General features: G+C 42.0%; 2 protein-coding genes across 2 annotated transcripts; one reads left to right on the top strand and one right to left on the bottom strand.

Annotated features, from left to right (window-relative positions):
• Positions 1-1,016: 1,016 nt before the first annotated feature.
• Positions 1,017-5,879, bottom strand: LOC121545589 (twist-related protein 2-like). The gene is made up of 2 exons (XM_041856245.1): positions 4,817-5,879; positions 1,017-2,663 (listed from the first exon to the last, which is right to left on the bottom strand). Exon 1 carries the CDS (start codon positions 5,550-5,552, stop codon positions 4,971-4,973), a length of 582 nt encoding a protein of 193 aa, XP_041712179.1. The 5' UTR covers positions 5,553-5,879; the 3' UTR covers positions 1,017-2,663; positions 4,817-4,970.
• A 5,124-nt stretch (positions 5,880-11,003) lies between these two features.
• LOC121546682 (E3 ubiquitin/ISG15 ligase TRIM25) lies at positions 11,004-13,148 on the top strand. The gene has a single exon (XM_041857905.1). The coding sequence runs from the start codon at positions 11,026-11,028 to the stop codon at positions 12,649-12,651; it is 1,626 nt and encodes a 541-aa protein (XP_041713839.1). The 5' UTR covers positions 11,004-11,025; the 3' UTR covers positions 12,652-13,148.
• Positions 13,149-20,888: the final 7,740 nt, after the last annotated feature.

Below are 20,888 nucleotides of genomic sequence, written 5' to 3'. Positions count from 1 at the left end.
AATTTACATTTTTATGAAATTCACTGAGGAGGATGATCCTCCCCTTCCTCCACTGAGGAGCCTCCACTGATGGAGATGTGGCTTTACTATGATGGTGCATACTTCTCCCATACACCTTGTGTAGGAAGTCTCTCTTGTACTCCAATTGTATGTATGATACAGTACTTGACATCATGCTGATTATAGATTTTCAGATATACTGTATCTGCACATATCCAAGCTGAACCTGCTCCAAACTGAAACTAGTTTGTTAACATGTCCTGAGACCTTTTTTGTGTGTTCATGACATCCAGTGTAGATCGTTTTTGTTGTAAATTGAAATGTGTACCACATTCCACCGTTTCATTTTCTACATTCATTCTGGGGTTATGTAGTTTGTCTTAATGAGCATTTCATCTAGTTTGCACTCATTTTTAGAGGTTCTTCAGTTGATAAAAAAAAAATGCCCACCATCAAATTGAGAAATTGACATTTGTTTTCAGATTCACAATATTATTTTGTATATGACCCCATACCTCTAAGGAATGTGGCTAAATGGCTGAATGTATCAGAACGCTCTATTACTGTGTTTTCTATGTTGAAGCAGTCATGTTCTTTTTTTAACAAAATCGAAGAGGAGAGTGAGAGAGAGCGTCCACTTTTGACTAACCACTGCAGAAAGAAAACATTTACAAGGCATATTTGTTAAGGAACATACTCTCTCTGCTGGTGCGCCAATACAGTGGCACACTGGTGATACATGTCAATCTTGTCTTAACTAAACATTATTCTCTAACCTTAGCTGCATCCTCTCCCCTAGTTGTCGTTGAGAGAGAGATAATGATAATCATGCTAACAAGTCTTATAGTATTTTCTTACTATACTCTGTACTAACCACTGTGGATAGCTACAGATGTAGGATTGTAATTCGATCACCCTGTTGCAGGAGAAATGTCCTGCAATGCAGGAAATTTCAACCTTGTAGTGTATTTGAGCTTTGAAACGGCTTCTGAAGTTTGTAATTTCCACTTTTTTTCTTTTTTTTTATCAACCCCTACAAAACTGTCCATTAATTATAATCCACATAATTCACATTTCCTGTTGCTGCAGGACTATATTCGTGCTGTAGCAAATTGGCTCAAATTAAGATCCAAATCTGTGTGTGTGTGTGTAGGAGACCATTGCCAGTTTTCATTATTCATTATTGTTTGTACTAGCTATTTGTTTTGGGGTGGTTGTTTTCAAGACTCTGGGCAATGTTTGCCCATAAGATCCCCTCAAAGACTTAGAAATAGAAGTAACCACCATTATTCATAATCTCGTACAACTGACAGTGACTGTGCTGTGTCTGTCTCGTAATGCACCAGTGGGTATCTGTTGTCTATGAAGTAATGTTAGAGAAAGTGTGTTGAATACTGTACATTGCCTCTCCTGTAAAGACTTCCAGGGGCCTATGGGCAACACTCTTATTGTCTTAGTGACCAGTGGGCCGCTCATCTTGATTTCCTTTAATATTGTCCTTTTTATGCTCTATTTCTTAAAGTCACTGTAAATAGATACTCAAGACCAAAATACACCACGCATGTGCCTTGAGTCAAGTATTGGTAGCCTTCACTAACTGGAGTTAAGAATAACAAAAAATGACATTGAATCTTTTTTCATACTTTTTATTTACCTTGTGTTCGTTTTTTTCCTACATATTTCCTATGTATGTATAGAAAGAATGTCTATTTTGTACCGTTTTTCTCTTAATTAAAATTTTAAATTGTCATTTTTGTGTGTACAGAATTGTAGATGTGACAACATGTTGGATATACAGTGTACATTCCTGGTCCACTAATACATGTATCCACATATGCTTCTGTGGTTGGGTAGATCATAGGATTTCTTTCCAACCAGACAACCAATAACTATTTTAGAGGCCTTATTTTCCCCAAAAGAACAACAGCTTTATGGGCAATTATACCCTGGGCTGCCTGAGCAGACACTTGGGCCTCATTAAGGAAGTCTGTGTTATAGAGCACTATTTAAGGCTGACAGGGTAACACATAGAGAGCCTGGTAACCCAGGTTCTTTCACACACAAACTCAAAGAAGGATAATTGATGTATTTCGTATGTATTTGGTGTTTAGAAATGTTATTGTGTCATCATCCACCTCCAAATGTTTGGATGCTGATGTTGGACTTGTTCATTCTGGTGTAGTCGCAGTACAGGGTGTATGCTTTAAGGTGAGACTGGTAATAAGATGGGGCTGAGAAAGATGCTTCAAAGATGCTCAAATACTCATTTTATTATCTTACAGCAACTGATTCCCTTTTAATTAGGAATTTTATATTGGTTTACAAACAGTTCTTTGACTACATGTAGTTACACTACAATAGGAATTCCCATTAATATCTGCAACTTACATTTGCTTACCAAACTGTTTCCAAGTCACAAGTTGCAATTTCCAGGTCATAAACATCTATAGTTATCCCTCTTCTAGACCTGCTAGTAGCTCTGAATCATTGTCCCATAGATTCTGTGTGGGCTCGAGGAAGCTGAGTCTTTCTACAGTACCTCTCCAGCGTGAGGGCAGGGCTCATATCTATGATTTAGTTGGTCCAGAGGTGTAGGTCCAAACCAGTAAACAAAGGGATTGCAGACCAAAAGGTGAAGGCTTCTCAGTCGCCTTGGTCGGGTGCTGGGGAGACAAACACAAGATTCTGTAAGTACTACGTGCTTCAAACATTCTGCAAGTGTTACGTAATGCAAAATATGCCATTTCCTTTTGTGTTGAAGAAAGCACAAATTATTAGTCCATGATGCCTAACAAACCCTCTGCACTCTCTAACAGTTAAACTGGTTAAACGTTAGTTTGGGCAAACGTTAGTAATGGGCATAAAAACTCCCTTTAGTATTAAGCTGTTTGTCCATTTTCCCTAGCCCTGTTTTGTTGGGAGGTCAGGGCTCAGTGTTTTGTTGAGCATGTCCTTGTAAAATGTGGTATTTCTATTAAATGTAACTGGATAATATCAATAAATATGCATATAAAAGACAAAAGTAACCTCAATAAATATAAGTATACATTTAGAACAGTCGGTCAATTGAAAGCCAAAGTGTGTGGCAATAAGTTTAGCGACAAGACCAAAGCAGGCTAAAACACCAATGTGTATTTGATCTCCTTAATTAATAAGGAAGCCATCTGACAGCGGTGCAACAACTGGTGAGCTGTAGCGGCCATCTTGAAAGACACGGATAAACATTGATGCCTCCCTGACAGATAAAAAAACGAGTATTTATGTGGCATATACACACACACACACATACCAAAGCAACCACACGGAATAGCAGGGAGAACATATGCATACTGTATTCACATGTATATGAATACAAAGATGAACAGAAAGGGCTAAGCAGACTAACTGGAGAATAATACAGGACCCTAACAAGAAAGGAGCAAAGAATGGCTTCCTTCAGAGTCAGCTTGAAGACTGTACCATAACAATGGCCATCCCAACAAACATTGTCTGAGAATGCATTTCTTATATCTAGGCGCCTATACAGGCCACTTTCATTTCACATGATATTCAGTAAGAGATTAAAGGATATTTAGCTTTCATTCACCTCAAACACAATTTCTAGAGGACAGTATTGTTTGAGAATGTCACAGAAAGCAACATGTCATCGTGGGCTAGGTTGTAGGAACACACTGTGCTGACTGTACTATGAAAAATACTTCCCTCAGAAGCATGGTAATGGTACCTCTTGTGGACAGTCTAATGATATGTTCTGGGATTTTTGCTGCATTGGGAATGAAGTGGGTAAAGCAGTGGTTTCAAATGGCAAAGGCCAAATGTGTGGCTACTGGTGAAGGAAGACACAGCCACTGATGAGGCGTCTGACAGCCATCTTTACCATGGAGAAGTGGAACTGGAAGAATCAATGGCACCACTTTCATCTAACTCTGTGGTTTGTGGGAGTGCAGTAGACAGCCATCACTTCTCCTTTGATGGCTAACTGCTGCATGGTTTCTCACAACCAGTTTGTTTTTGTTGAGCCCCGTCGAGAACTATCGCATTTGCGTGCAACGTAGCAAGTTTAAGCCAAAAGAAAAGAAAAGTTTTTGCACCAAAATATGGAATTGGTTTTGGTGTAGGAAAGTGAAACTTGTAATGTTACTTTTTCCACAATAATTTAGCTTCTAAGGTAGATTAATATTAATAGGTCAGTGTCTAGGAAAATTATGAGACTATGGGATACAATGAGTTATGGGGGAATTCATTATTCTGTGCTGTTCACATAAATGTAAGATCAAAAACAACATCAAGTCTATGAAGAAGTTATATATGATTATATTCATGATTTCTGGTCTAAATTCTATTTGTATGTGTATAGAAAATAAAAAGAAGATACCTACCGTATGGTGCGATTTGTCAGAGTTCAACGCTATTTGTTACAAAATTTATGAAATAACAGCTCTACATCCTCCTATTAGGTCCATAATCTTGATGATAATCATGGGATACATCAAGCTACTATTTTATATAAATGTTCAATACAAACTGATCTTGTAGAATAGTTACTGTATGTAAAAAGAGAATCTTGGTAACCTAAGTTGTCCTGTCCTATGACCCTCCCTTGTGATTCACTTACTTGGCATTAGTTATTGGGTCTCATTCTGGCAAATGTCAAGCATGGCATTCAATACTCTAATAAAACATCAGGTGTTTCCCTATGTTTATATCTGATCACCTTCAGCAGATCTGTTCAATTATTACTTCTTTGCATGCAGTATAAAACAGTGAGATTTTGTTGAGTATGTATGGTTTGTATCTCGGCAGTCGGAGTGCATACCTGGTGTAGAGTGATAGAGGAGTTAGATGATGTGAGGATGAGGGTCAGAGAGCAGGGGTCAGAGGTCATGGGAGATTGGGACCGGAGGGCGCTGCTGGGGGAGGGCGAGGGGGCAGGAGGGGAAGAGGGGGTGTTAGAGAGGTAAGTGGCAGGGCTAGTGGGTAGCGGACATGGACCAGGCCCCCTCCATCCTCCACACTGAGAATGCGTAGCTGAGTCTCTCATGGGCTAGGTAGTTACAGCTGGCCAGCTTGGCATCCATCTCATCGCTCTGCAGGACCTGGTAGAGGAAGTCAATGTAACGCGAGGCCAGCTTCAGGATCTGGATCTTGCTCAGCTTGTCCGAGGGGAGCGTGGGGATGATCTTACGCAGCGAGGCAAAGGCGTCGTTCAGGGACTGTGTCCGTTGGCGCTCCCGTACATTCGCGATCACCCGCTGGTGCTGAGGGTCCTCCAGGGGCTGGCCTGGGATGGGGAGAGGAGACAGGGATGGCTGGGGACTCTTCTTAGGCCTCTTGGATCCTGATGGGATCAGACTGGGAGGCCCTCCTGTTGTTGACTTGTTGTCCTCTGTTGGCGATGAAATGTTGTCTTTCCTGGTGACACTCTTGCGCCCGCCGGCCCCTGGTGTTACCACCACCACAGGGTATTTGATTGGAGCACAGTCTGGCTCCTCCTCACTGGACACCACCCCTCCCTCAGGGTATTCACCACAGCTTGACGGATCCTCTCTCATGGCAGTCTATCTACCCAACCCTGTTTCTACACCTACACTGTTTCTATCCCACTCCTCTGTTCTCTCCTTCAGCCCTTCCAATGTGTTATGCCCCCTTTAGTTTCTCTCTTCTCTGGCAAGCCTGTATATAGAAATACCCGAAGTGATCTGCCAGGTCTGCTAGCAAGAGAAAGCGAATGGAAAAATGATCAATTCTCAGTATTGGAAATCCATATGTTGCCTACACCTAGTCATGACAACAATCTAACTACAATCTGCTCGCTACATTCAGAACAGCAGTTGCATCTAGTATCCTAGATCAATGTAAGACAGCAGCCAACCTGCATCTGGCTTTTTAAAGAAGAAAGAGGATGGAACTTGTAAGTTCCCACCCATCTGTTCCACAGATTGGTCCAGCTCGCTTTTAAGGCACAGCCAGGCCAACCATAACAGGAAGAGAATGCGTTTGGTGATTGGTAAGGGTAAAGGGATGAGGCGGAGACAAAGGCACGTGGGTTGACCAATCAGATGGGGATATTCTGGCGTTTTTTCCTCGTAGAAGTTGTCCAAGTTTATAGGTTCCAGATTTATTTCAAAACAAGTCGTTCCCCTCCCCTCCCCCACACACTTTTTCCCTTCTAAAGTCTCCACAACTCAACACCATCATCAATTATTTTGGATTTTGGAACATAGGAAATACTTGAAAGAAAGTCAAAAGAAGAGAGGCTTCAAAAATGCTTCCCTTTCCCGTTTGAAATCAAGACAATATTCTCCTTACATGATATACTATAACTCCTCAGGACAGACCTCATCAGTGTGCCCAGTTTTCTTTGCAGTTTCAGTGGTATTAGATGGATAGATGCTATGGTGCTAGGTTATTGTTATCTTTCATCTATAGCCTACTTAACCGAATCATCTGCACATACTGTGGATGAAATATTCAACAAATGCACAGTTTCACTGGATTCGGTTTCACAGTTTCATTTGTTTTGTAAATCAGAACAAGCATCGGAGACAATGTTTTCAGATTCGTTTTGTTTTACTGGAGTCTTGGCGCAGTGTTCTGAGCAGTAGGCTAAAGGGGAAACTGGCATACCAGAGTAGCAGTGAAGTCTAATAGCAAAGTTAGCTCAAGCAAAATAATGTATGAGAGGTTCTGAATATAAGGGGTGCCTCTGGGAACATTTGTTTCATCCTCTGTGCCTTCAGTTCTACCACCATCACTAGGTTCTCAAACATGGCAGACATCCACAACACAAGAACAAAATCTATTGTTTGACTTTCAGAGATTAGATTCGAACCTCAGTCCAAAGCAGTTCCATGACTGCCCTCCAACATAAAAGTGCACTAAATATGCATCAGGAATATTGAGTTGTGTTGCACTACAGACGCAATGTTTGGACATTAAATCACTTGAATGCATTTAGTATGAGGTTTGGGTTATTCTCTGAAGAAATGTGGAATTCTGCAGAAAGAGACTTCTTGTCAAGATACTTATAATAAACAAACAAAAGTCACCTACATCGGTTTTACCTAGAAATATGTCATTAACATGTGTCAGACTTCCACTGTCCAGCCCATATGGGTGGTAAAGGCTGTGGATTTTAAATAATTCCATTGGTGTCATCAGGAAACTGACCTCCTGAATGTATACCCAACACCGTCAATGTATAGTCCTAGTATAACAAACAACATTACCTTCAATGGGTGTAGATGCACAGCATCTGGACAATGGGGTGCATTGTTAGGAGGCAGAATGCATTAATTATTTTGTGTATACCATTCAGGAATGTAAAGGTCAATTTCAAATGTAGCTCTTTAAACAAATCAGCTTGTGTGTCCTTTCCGGAGTCATCGAGACGCCTGTGACTGATCAAACTACTTATAAATTACAATCCCATTGAACACCCTCACCGTAAAAATAAATATCTCAGAGCTAATGGAATAATGGAAAATTGATATCAGGGTTGATTTAAACGCACATTTCTAGAGAGGGGCCAAGCGTACTCACAATGGCCTGTGTTGTATGGAAGCCCCCCCCAGGAGATAGCCGACGTCTGGAAAAGGGAAGAAATCTCTGCCTTCTTCTGTTTGAACTGCACGCTCAAACGAGGTCTTAGCCTAAATATTTCCACTGAGAGAGACGGCAAAATATATTATCCCATGTGGAGGTTATATACACACCCTCACGCATATGCACACATATACACACCTACATGCCCTTACACACACAGATACACACACACACATGCACCACATGCATAGACAGACATGCATATATACACCAACATCCCAGTAACACAAACATTACTTCATCATTTGATATATAGATGTGATGACAGGGCATGGCTATACCTGATACCTTTACTCAATCAGAGAAACAGTGAATAATCTTCAGTTCAGATATAAAAAGAGGGGTGTTTAAGAACAGACAGGTATCGTCCTCTGGCAGGTTCAACCTCGCGTGCCACTATGTCATTGTCTCTGTAACATGGAGGAATGCCTGACAGGAAAAACAAGAAGGACCCACGCTCAAAGAAGAAAAAGGGAACGAACGAAGGAGAGAAGCAGGGAGAAAAAATTATCCGCAAACAGAACCAGATGGAGGGGTGTGGGGCGCTCTTTGATCTCTACTCTGCCTGATTGATGTTGCACATTTCATTTCCTCGTCAGGGATGTGACATAATGTTTCGGTCACTTTTTCTATTTCTTACTCTCTCACTTGCAGTGGTCAACACACCAAACAATGAAAAGACATCAAAACTGTGACCAATGAAACCAAAAATGCTGGAAAAGACAACTTGACTGGAATTAGTTCTGAATCCACCAGTTCTGCTAAATCTACTTATAAACGGACTGAAGTAGCTCACAGCTAACATATCACAGTAAGACACAGTGAAACTGCTGTGTGTGAGGGAACATGTCTATATTATAGCATGGCTGACATCCACAGGAATTTCCAATACTTTAGCTATGACCTCAGTCTATCTATTCTAATTCAACAAAAGAAATGAGCAGTCATAAAGCAGAAATCTCCAAAGTGTAACCTACTAAGATTGAATGATGACTGCAAACACACTGCTTTGATATCTGATTTCCTGAGAGCTAATTTTAGAGTCAGAATCCCTATTTAATAGATATTGTAGAAGGTGGTGAGTGAGATATGACTCAACATAGGGGTTTTTCAATTATTCTTGCAATATTTTGTGTGAAACGTTGGCAGCCTTGAAGCAAAACTCTATTGCATGTTCAATTATTGTTCGTTTTCCACGTCAGATACTTTTAAATAACACTTAAACCAATCCCAAAGAATAGAAGCTAACTAAGTGATAAATTGTACAAATTCCAACAGGGATGCTATCCCCTCCCTCCTGTCACACAGGCACCCTTCACCCCACTGCCCAAAGCTGTGGGACACCCCCACATCTGGCCTCCATTTCCTCCAGTAAAGAGACACTTCCTGTGGGCAGGCTTTGAGGGGGAAGGGGGCTGCACGTCTAAAGTTTGGGTATGCTGAGCGGGTGTATCAGGGGCAGAGGTGATATAGATTTGGACACAGGTCAGGGTCAGAGGGGTATCCACTAATGTTATGGTTAGAGCAGGAATGGGCGTGGCTTGGATAACAGTTGCAGTAAAGAAGCTTTATTGTCTGTGTTTCTGAACTACTGAAATGTCATTGTCTCGTTAACATATCTAAAAGGTTCAAAATGACAGACAGTTAATTGGCTGCTTTCTCGTGATACCTTAGGAAATGTAGAGAAGTGTTGCTTGATAGAAATAGGCCTAAAAGGTAGCACTGTGTAAACTACTGTATAGAAAACAGTATGTACAGTATCAGTATGTACAGGTAGTAGGAATAAAAGTGCTTTATAATTGACATTGCTTGAATAGGTGTGGGATATGTTCCATATTTGAGGAACTTGAAGTTGGCTTTTGTAAAATCCCTCTTATGTTAGAAAAAGCATCTGTTTCTTTACTGCTCCAAGATGGGGGCTTTAGAAGCCACTTTTATGGATAAAGTTTATAAACCAAAAAAATATGCCAGTCTTACTGATTCTTTCCAAGGATTTCTGACAAATTCTCTCTCTCTTTCTCGCTCTCTCTCTCTCTCTCTCTCTCTCTCTCTCTCTCTCTCTCTCTCTCTCTCTCTCTCTCTCTCTCTCTCTCTCTCTCTCTCTCTCTCTCTCTCTCTCTCTCTCTCTCTCTCTCTCTATCATTTTGGAGAAAGGGGTGCAATGAAATTAATAAAAAAAAGTGGTGCCACTTCAAAGCCCAGCTTATTACCAGGAGTTTGGTACCTGTGGTGCCAAAGGAGTTTTAATATGCACTGGGAAATGGCACACGCCCTCGCAAGTCAGGTTTTGCCTTTGTTCTTACAGTAAACTATCAGCTTCTTACTACCTAAATGGCAATTTATAAATTACAACTCAAACCTCTGCCATTATACACTATTCTCTTCAAACACACTGTAGTACAGTCAAAGTCAAGTCCCGGTCCAGCCATCCAGCAGAGGACGCCAAAGTCACTCTAATAGTGGATTAGTTGTGGATGGGTGGATGGATAGTGGCCTGGGTTGTGTTTTTGATACTCTCCATGACATACTGTCAACATCCAAGATACAATGCATGAAAACTAGTCTGTTTATTGTTTAGTGTTATCATTTTGAGCAGAAAATGTTTAACTGCACAATTTCCATGATATGAATATACTAAAAAAGATAGGCATAATGTTTAATTCGTTTCATCAGTCTGTTTGTTGCTTGTTATCTAAGCCATATGTTTTTTGTAATTATGTATGTCATTTTTTATGATCACCAGGAGGGCCACCAGGAGGGCCACCAGGAGGGCCAACTGACAAGCCCCTGTATGTCATGTGTATATGACAAATAAACTCACTTGAACTTGCTGGGCTTTTTGACCTTTTTTGTCTTTAACCCTGCACTGAATTTTGTGTTTGCTTGTTTTTAGCGTGCTAAATAAATAAACAAAAAACAGAGACCGCTTCTTATCCATTATTGACCTCAATTAAAACATGTATCTTCTGTACAAACATAAAACAAAACACACATTTTTCCAAGAGCTGGGAGACACTGGAATTGTCATTTAGAGTGAGGTGTTTACAGTAAACACGGTACGATGGGGCACGTGTTTATACAGTATGTACAATACTGAGTTCCCCCATCTCACATTGCATTTTCCTCATTGTGACTGAGTGGTTTCAATCATTGTGACTGAGTTTTGTTTTTTAAAGACTTTTGGTTAGTGGATTCAGAACATATTTTAATAACGATGTGTACTGGCAACTTACTGTCAAGGAGTGCCCCTATGACGGGATTCTTGGCACTATCACCTCTCGGAATGTTGCTCTGCACACATTTCAACTTTGCTTTGCCAGTAAATATCAAAGCTTACTTCCTTATCCTGCTCTCTCTCCCTCTCTCTCTTCAGTGTGTGCTGAGGCCAGTGTGGAGAATTCAAGTGAATAAGGAAGGACCATGTCTCTGTCTAAACCAGAGGAGCTGTTAGAACATGAACTCAGCTGCCCTATCTGCCTGCAGCTCTACACGGATCCCGTGTATCTGCCCTGTGGCCATAACTACTGCCTGGCTTGCATTCGGAAAGCTACAAATATCTGCGATGGAGAGAAGAGCCTGCCTCAATGCCCTGAGTGCAGAGAAGAGTACGACGGTACAGAGACACTGCACAGGAACTTCAAGCTCTGCGGCATCATAGAAGGCTACAGGGCCGTTGCGCCAGCGGACCACCTGAAGAGAGAGCCGCTGGAGGTGCGCTGTGACCACTGCCTGGACACAGAGACACTGGCCATCAAGACCTGCCTAAAGTGTGAGGTGTCCCTGTGTGCCAGGCACCTGCAGCACCACACTGAGAGGGAGTCCTTCCGGAGCCATGCCTTGGTGGAGCCCCAGACTGAGCTGGGCCAGAGAGATTGCGTCATCCACGGACGCCTACTGGAGTACTTCTGCACCAGCGACATGACCTCTCTCTGCGCCACCTGCTTCATTGAGGGCACCCACCAGAATCATGATGTCCTGGCGTTCGAGGCAGCCGATGAGGAAATGAGGCGGGCTCTGGAGAGTCAGAGCAAGGCGGTGGCCACCAGGCTGCAGCTGACCGAGACCCTGCTGCAGAGGGCTGCTTATGACCAGGGCACCTCTGAGGCTGTGGGAGACAAGCTGATGTCCAAGGCTGTGGCCCTGATGAACAGCATGGCCGGCCTGGTGAGCAGGTACAGGGACAGGATGAACCTGCTGCTGGAGGAGGAGAGAGGCCATCAGAGGGAGACCTGGCAGAGTGGCCTGGGGCTTCTAGAGGAACAGCAGCAGCAGCTGATGGAGGCCCACCAGCGCACCACCGATGTCCTCACAGAGACAGACAAGTGTCTGTTCATCCACAGGTTCCTGCTGATTGAGCCCCAGCTCAGGGAGGTCGTGACGGGCACCGTGGCCAGAGTGCCCAACAAGGTCCCTCTGAACACCAAGCGGCTCCAGGCCAGTCTGAGAACGGAGGACTTCAGGGCAGAGATGGCTCGGCTCCTCCAGTCCCTCCACGTCCTGCTAAACCCTCTGGAGCTGACCTTTAACCTCAACACGGCCCACACCAGCCTGCTGCTCTCCAACGACCTGCGGACAGTCAAGTACAGCGGTACCAAGCAGGCCTACGCTGATAACCCAGAGAGGTTCAGTGCCTTTCCCCAGGTCCTCTGCTCCCAGGGCTTCACCAGTGGGGAGCACATCTGGGTGGTGGAGGTGGGCGACCAGAGCATGTGGTCAGTGGGCTTGTGCTACAAGAGCATGCCCAGGAGGGGTGACCACAGCCGGCTGGGGCATAACCCGGTCTCCTGGCGTTTGCAGTGGAAGAACAAGAAGCTGACGGCGTGCCATGCCTCCTCAAATGTAGCGCTGGCGGAGATGGCCATTCAGCCGCTGAGGGTGGAGGTGGCTCTGGACTATGAGGGGGGAGCACTGATCTTCCACAGCCTCAAGGGCCGTCGGGAGCATCTGCACACGTTCAGGGCTGTGTTCAGAGAGCCTGTGTACCCTGCCTTCAGCATCCACTCCACCAGAGCACAGTCCTGGATCACCCTTCAGAGTGGAGTGTAACCCTCCCTCAACCTCCCCCTCAGTATGTCCACCTGGGCTTGAAATGCCTTTGCTAACCAAATAAATATCTTACTTATTATTATGATTGTTACGGGTAAATATATGGGTAAAATGATGGGTAAATCTAAATCTCTGTTTGAAAATATCTATGAATATTCAAAAATGCTGTCCAGGCTAGTCCATTTGTTGCTCCTTTTTGTTGCACAGTACATGATTAGACATTGTCAGTATATATGTATCTTGTTATTCACAATTAAAGGAATGCCAGCTTCTGATTGAGTTTGTTGCATGGATACATTCAGTAAATAGACATATCTATGTTATGTTGTTTTTTAGCTGATATAGTGCAAAAATAAAGTTCCGTTAGTACATGTGAACTTTATTTTCAAATTTGACAGTTTGTTGACAACATGACAAGAAATGTGTGCATTGTAATTTTATTTGAAAATCAGTCCACTTTGGAATCATACTGTACAGAATAAACAGTTATATGGCTATTGTGCTTTGCTGAATTTTTGTCTTTGATTCAAAGCTTGATTTGTTGGCTCTAATAAGCACAGTCCTTTGTTTGTTGTCAAAATTCCATGTCTTTGCATCCTACATGTACACAAACTTGTGCATTGGCCCAACAACTTATTATGAAGAGCTAATGCTATGAAAGATTTAACCTGTATAAATAAAAATTAGCAATAGGATGTAGGTCCACAGTTAATTTTAGTTTAAGGCAATGTTCAGTTGTAACCAGACACCAAATTCATTCTTGGCAAAAGCTCTCAAACTCTACAAATTGAATTCTCCATCACTAAATACATTTTTATTGATGTAGTGGTATTCCTATTTGTTGTGTGCAAACTATTGTTGATGCACTGTCTATTTAAGCGGATTATATATTTGTACCTGTTTTTTAAAGCCCCCACGGTGTCTTTGTAATTATATTTTTAAATCATCACTGTATGTCAAATAAATCACAGTGTGTGTTTATTTCATGAAAATAACTCCAAAACATATTTTTCATAATGTATTTCTCTGAGCCTCCTTTGGCCCTTGAAATGCTCAGTCTGATCATGTGGGCGTTAGGAAACACATTTGAAGATATTTATATACACAGCCCTGATTGGCTGATAGGATGGTCTAGGTTCCGTCTGTTTAGATAACATTCCACTCATTGTACTCTGTGTCATACTGCATGTCAAAGTTGTTTAGCATGATAAGGAGTGGCAAGGAGTGGTATGATAGCTAAACAGACTGGTACCCAGACTACTCCCACAGTGCCTCTTCAAGAACAATAAATGGACCTTGACAAACTAGTTTAAAAAATATTTCTCAAACTAACTTTAATGCATGACTTAATGCAGGTAAAAATAATCCCTTAGCAAAAAGAAAGGTAATTGACTGTGCTGATGCGGCTACAATGTATAAAAACGACCACAATAAATAGCAAATATGATTGTTTTAAATCTATGGTTGACTAAATGTCCACATCCTCACTAATGACTTCAGAGAGGCAAAGCAGACATTCTTCCTTATGATGGAGCAGTAGATGGCACTCAATATGACTTGATATGACATTGCTTCTCTCTTCCCGACCAACCTGCTTTTCCAACCATTCTTCTTCTTCTTCTTCTTCTTTGATATCATGGCGGTCTGCAAACAAAAATGTAAAGTACATGCCGCCACCTACTGTACTGGAATGTACGATCAATCATAAGCTGTGCAATTCTGTACTACCATGAAAAATAAAATAAAAAAACAAATAAATCCCTACTAACTTCTACCACACCCTCCCCCCAAAAACACTCCCCAACCCCCCTAAACCATTCAACTTTATTTATATCATGCTGAAACACGCCACCCTTAGGATTGTTCAGCATGTCAACAACCATTTCAACAGTAACATCTGTTACCCCCAATATCTCTTTTGCCGTCGCCACAATAACCTTCAACCTGGCATTTCTGCTTTCCACAATCCGAGTCGTATTGATAACCTTACCAATAAAAGCTATGAAGTCAACTTTATTCATTATCAAAGTGTCCTTTGACACCCCACATTCATGAGCCCCAACAGTAGGTCCACTTACTACAGTAACATCCATGTAGGCCCATCAATCCACACTGTAGTTCTACCAATCTGTTTTACGGCCTCTGCATATGATACATCATGACTGATCCTATATCTCTGAGCCTCTCTCTGCACCTGGCATCCACCAAATGCTGCACTGTGTTCTCCCCCACAATTACAGCACTTAACCTTCACATTGCTTACACATTCACTGTAATCATGTTCCTCTCCACGCTTGACATATCTTTTCTTTCCTTTACACTGAGCAGCTACATGTCCCATTCTTTGGCATTTAAAACACTGTAATACATATGGGACAAATTCTCTGACATTGAATCTAAGGAATCCGATCTGTACTTTTCCAGGGCATACTTTATCAAACCTCAGCATCACTGATAAGCTTTCACTTCTTTGACTTTCTTTCCTACTGATCAACCTTTTGGCCTCAATCACTCTGCCGACCTTCACATTTTCTTTAATATAATCTGTGGACATAGATATTGGGACCCCAGTGATGACTCCCTCAACCTAGCATAAGCACCAGGTACATGTTTTTTAATCTTCTTCCCATTAAGCGTTTCCATTAGCAGAATCTTCCCCTGCTGAGCCTGGCTACCACAAAATATTAGCAATCTACCATTTCCAATTAACCGGGCTAGTTTAACTTCACCTTTTTTTCTACTGCATTAGTTAGTTGGAAAGGGTGCAAATGAGGCCCTGTGGTCTCATCAAACACCATCACAACTTTCCACTTCGACATATTATTACTCTTACTTCCTACTTTGACCCTCTTTTTACTTTCTACACTAGACGCTCCACTGCTTTCAGTATCATGATCTCTTTTCTTCCTAAGTCTTTATTTATTTTCAGATCCTTGACCCTCACCCTCCTGCTCTATATCATCAGAACGGTCACCCATATTGATGGCACTCCAGCACAGCTGTTGCTTCTCCAACCTTCTCTCCATTTCTTCCATTCCGTCCACACTATTTGCTGCCATTTCCCTTCCCGCCCAGCATCAAGTGTATCTTACACATCGACGTTAGTCGACATGATGGTCCTCTGCCAACCACATCTTGCTCCACAAACCATTTTTATTGCAGACAGCTCAAGGCCCGAATACTATTTTGCAAAACTTTGTACAGAGTGCCCTCTAGTGACAAATGACGTCGGAAATCGCATTAACACAAATTAAACTACACTTCCCATCAACCTTTTGGCAGCACTTTTAACCAGATTTTAACATCCTCCAATCCCATTGGATCATATCATTTTATTCTACTATGTCGTTCGAGAATACTAACCCATCCATTTATATTGAATTCGTATGATTCGTTCGAGGATGGCCAAAGCCGCGCCCCTTTTCAGCTAGGGGCGTATTCCAGCCTACTCCAGCCGTCATACATCCACGTCATTGGTCAACAGCATAAGAGCAGTGCTGTCAAAAGATAGGAGAAAATCAGGCACGTGCCGTGACTGCCGTCAAAATACAGGAGAAAATGCAATTGAACTCATTGAAGTACCCACATTTTTGTTCATGACCTGTTTTAGCTTTTCATTTTATTGTTGGGGAATGTACAAACATAATTAATGCGTGGTAACTGTTAATTACTGGCTTAAAAAACTTCCTTGCAAAACTTGCTTTAATTATCCAGGCTCTGTCGTAGCCGGCCGCGACCGGGAGACCCATGGGGCGGCGCACAATTGGCCCAGCGTCGTCCAGGGTAGGGGAGGGAATGGCCGCAAGGGATGTAGCTCGGTTGGTAGAGCATGGCGTTAGCAAAGCTAGGGTTGTGGGTTCGATTCCCACGGGGGGCTAGTATGAAAAATAAAAAAATAATGTATGCACTCACTAACTGTAAGTCGCTCTGGATAAGAGCGTCTGCTAAATGACTAAAATGTAAAATTATAGTGGCTTGCCAAACTTGCTCTCAAAACTTGATTTTAGCAAGTGATGGATGCTTCAAACACTGTACTGTCAGATAAGACTATTTATTATTATAGCTATTATAGTTAGTTATTACTATAGCTATTAATAATCATTGTTAGTCTCGGCATGAACAGAAGATTGTTGGTCTAGAATCTCAATATGTAGAAATGATTAGATTATGTATCTGTTAACGAACCATTTGCAAGGTCCTCTTGTGGAAGTCATTGCGTCACCTGAACTGTAGCTGTTAAAGACATAATATATATATATATATATATATATATATATATTGTATATATTCCATAATAAAACAAATATTATACTTTATAATATCGTTTCATAAAGCAAATAAGTAACATACACTACATTACCAAAAGTATGTGGACCTATCTAGCCGGCCGGTCGGCCGAACCAAGCTATCTGACCGGACACATTGGGCCGCCGGACCTATCTGGCCAGCTGGAGAAACCTATCTGGCCAGCCGGACTAAGCTATCTGGCCGGCCAGCTGGACCTAGATATCTGGCCAGCCGGCCGGACCCACATATCTGGCCGACCGGTTGGCCGGACCTAGCTATCTGGCCGGACCCATCGGGCTGCCAGACCTATCTGTTGGCCGGACCTAGCTATCTGGCCGGCCGGCCGGACCTAGCTATCTAGCCGGCCGGTCAGCCGAACCAAGCTATCTGGCCGGACCCATTGGGCGGACCTACCTATCTGGCCGTCAGGCCAACCAGACCTATCTGGTAGGCCGGAGCTACCTATCTGGCCAGCCGGACCTAGCTATCTGGCCGGCCGGCTTCCAGACCTATCTGGTCGGCCAAATCTACCTATCTGGCCGTCAGGCCAACCTGACCTATTTGGCCAGCCGGCTGGACCCATCGGGCCGACCAGTCCTATCTGACCGGCCGGACCTACCTATCTGGCCGATAGGCCAACCGGACATATCTGGCCCCTGCCCGCGGCCACCAGGGGACGCCACTACATCCAGCCACTACATCCTGCCCCAGGGAATGGGGGGAGAGGGCCGGAGAGCTACAAAACTCTGCAATTCAGACAGCATTTCTGGCATATTTCTACCATTATTCTGGTAATATTTTGCTAAAAACATATAACATCCCTGGGCCAGCATTTAGCATTTTCCTCACTGTAACACACATTTTCAGGCTTTATTGGTCTTATTACACCAATTATTTATTCATTTATGGCTTTGAAAAATCTATTAAGTTCCTCCACATTGAAATGCATGGCGGCCAACTTGAAAATAGGCTGCTGTGACTGATTTTACACTAAATCTATGATGACTCTTTAAACTTTTCCTATGGGTCTCATTGTACTGTGGGAAATTTGGTGTAGTTATAATCTAGGGTACCATGTGATAATAGAGCACATCTCAATGCTGCCCATTCTGTCTCAATATACCCCAAAATGCATACAGGTATGACCTTTGACCCCCCCCCCCAAGGTGGGCCCATGGAGATAATTTCATTCCTTAATTATTTCAAACCTTATTTCATATCTCAAGTTAATAACATATCAATTGCCTTATTTTGCTAAGATTGTTGCCTAATAATACAAAATTAAATTTCAGATCCTCAATCCTGTTGACCCACATAACCAATGCCAGTGATAATTACATTAAGCTACCTCCTATAAGTGGTTATTCCATGAACTAATTTGGGACGCAGACAGTGTCTTCAATCATTGTGTAATCCACATTTGGCTCTTAGTGTGTTTTAATATGCAATTTGTATTATGTTAATTCAGAATTTATTTAGTTTTTTAAAACTGTGAGCAATAAAATCAAATTCTGTTGTCATTGATATCAGAAAAGTGTCCTACGGATTGTAGCTGACGGTCAAACTGAATGACTGAATAATAGCACTACACAGACTCTCTGTGATGACAAACAAATGCATTTCTAGAGCTCAATGCCACCATTACAGTTGATCTTTTTTAATTTCCATTGTCTGGACATCAACAATTTTGCCTCTGAAGTAACAAGCTATAAGTCCATGTGAAAACAAATCCCCTCCATCGTTTATTCATTATTTTATAGAAGCAATATGTTTCTCCAGCCTTTGTCTTGAATAATGATTTCCTACTCATTCTGATGACACTATACATCCACTAGAGGATGGTGTTTTAACTAAAGTCAAAAAACCCATCTGTTTGATTATGAGATTAATGTATTAATAGTCACTACCCTTTCCAAGCCACAAAGCCTGGATGAAAATATTGTTTCTGCAAAGAAATTAATAAACTGTTGAGGAGGCTGCAGTGGAGGAAGGACCAGGATCATTCCAAAGCCCATTTATTCTGGAACAGTGTGAGTTGCTTTATCAACAAAGTAGCATAACAATAGTCGGACTGTGAAAACCATGACAAATATTAACAGGCTACATATATGTCCTGAGCAAATTATTCAAGTCATTGCACAAAATAAAGATAGGGAATATACTTTTTATTTTTATTTGTGGGTGACTAATAAGCCCAAGCAGTAGGCTTGGTCATGACATATGTTATTCAATATTTAAAATGTATATATCAAAAATGTTTCACTACATTGGGGAAAATAAGTAGTGTGTACATTTTGTCAACAGTGTAAAATTCCAAGTGCACTTTGATGTGCTAAACGGTGTACGTGACCAATACACTTTTATTTGATTTGATCACTATTTGAGGCCCCCATTGCCACAACAATTGAAGTATAACTTAATTTAGAACATCTGACATAAAATTGCTTTTTTTAATACAGTCAGCCACCTTGCATACATCATTCACAAATTTAAAAAAACAAATCATAGCAATTTACAATATCCCAATCCAAATAGTGTTCAATAGTGATATTAATATCAAGAACACTAATGGCTAAGCAAAGGGAGCTAGGAAAGGTAGAGGAGCTACAATAGAAAAGGAGGAAAGGGAGATGGCAAAGGAAAGAAAGAAAGGGAGCTAGGATATGAGGAAAGGAAATGATGCAAGCGAACTGGGAAAGGAGAAAAGGAAAGGAAGCACAGAAAGGATAGGAGGAAAGGAAACGAAGAAAGGAAGCTAGGAAAAGGAGAAGTAGAGGAAAGGGAGTTGAGAATAAAACGGAACTGAACAGCATTTGCAGTAAACAGTTTCTGTTGCAAAACGTTTTGTGACAGACTAAACGTTTTGCAATAGAACTTGTGTAATGAATACACCCCTGATTGGACCTCTATTTCCTGGGGCATTTCAGTAGGCAAACGTTGCAGATAGAAATGGCATGAATAGAGCTGACATGATTCATTATTCTATACATTTTACATTTTAGTCATTTAGCAGACGCTCTTATCCAGAGCGACTTACAGTTAGTGAGTGCATACATTTTTCATACTGGCCCCCCGTTGGAATCGAACCCACAACCCTGGCATTGCAAGCGCCATGCTCTACCAACTGAGCTATAGGAGGGACTATAGTCAGGGAGGCATGTTTGTTCCACACAATACATTTCTATCTAAAGGTTCCACAACATTGTCTCTGTTGAATACAGCCCTGCCCCCTGCCCGCCGCCCCATCCCCGGTCTCTGATGCTACAACTGAACACTTTGCACGGAGAATCAGGATGTGCATCCAGATTTGCTCCCAGACAGTAAATCGTGTACAGAGAGATGGGCAGGACAAAGTAGCATAAAAGACAAAACATCTTGAAACAAAAAGTGTCAGGAGAAGGTAAGGAAAATGGATTTAAAGACAAAGCAATTCAGAATGACAGATTATTGCTTATTCTGATACAGAACATGGATACTGGATACCACAGAATCACTCTTAAAAATGTTGGCTTGTGTGAACAGCCTATTTGTGTATCCCAGGTGAGGCTGCTTCCCAACTTCAGACAAACCCCAGGTCAGGACATACTGCATGGTGACTGTTTCGTGCATCTCCCAGTGAAAAACAACAACACAGAAAGTAATTCCTGTTTTTCAGTAGTAGTTGATGTTTATTATGTAATATAAAAGTAAGAGAAATCCTTCTTCATACTCTACAATCATACTTGAATGTCCCTGCAGATTCTTCTAAACACTGGACTCTGGCCAGTATTAATCTTCATCATATATTACTGAATGGCATGCTAGTGGGAAGACAAATAAGTCATATTGAACAACTGTGTGTGTGGCAGCACTGGACGGGCCTGAGGCTGCAGGGGAAACTGTAATGATGAACTTAGCCTTAAGTTGATTTTGGGAAACAGGGCTTTGGACTATGCTGACCACTGTCTCCC

This window comes from Coregonus clupeaformis, chromosome 30 (genome assembly GCF_020615455.1).
Source record: "Coregonus clupeaformis isolate EN_2021a chromosome 30, ASM2061545v1, whole genome shotgun sequence".
Taxonomy (NCBI): domain Eukaryota; kingdom Metazoa; phylum Chordata; class Actinopteri; order Salmoniformes; family Salmonidae; genus Coregonus; species Coregonus clupeaformis.
Note: the sequence above shows the minus strand (reverse complement) of the source record. Positions and strands in the feature narration are given on the sequence as shown.

Excerpts from the sequence above, each read along its gene's own strand:
- LOC121545589 (XM_041856245.1), bottom strand. The coding sequence starts at position 5,552 with ATGAGAGAGGATCCGTCAAGCTGTGGTGAATACCCTGAGGGAGGGGTG.
- LOC121546682 (XM_041857905.1), top strand. The coding sequence starts at position 11,026 with ATGTCTCTGTCTAAACCAGAGGAGCTGTTAGAACATGAACTCAGCTGC.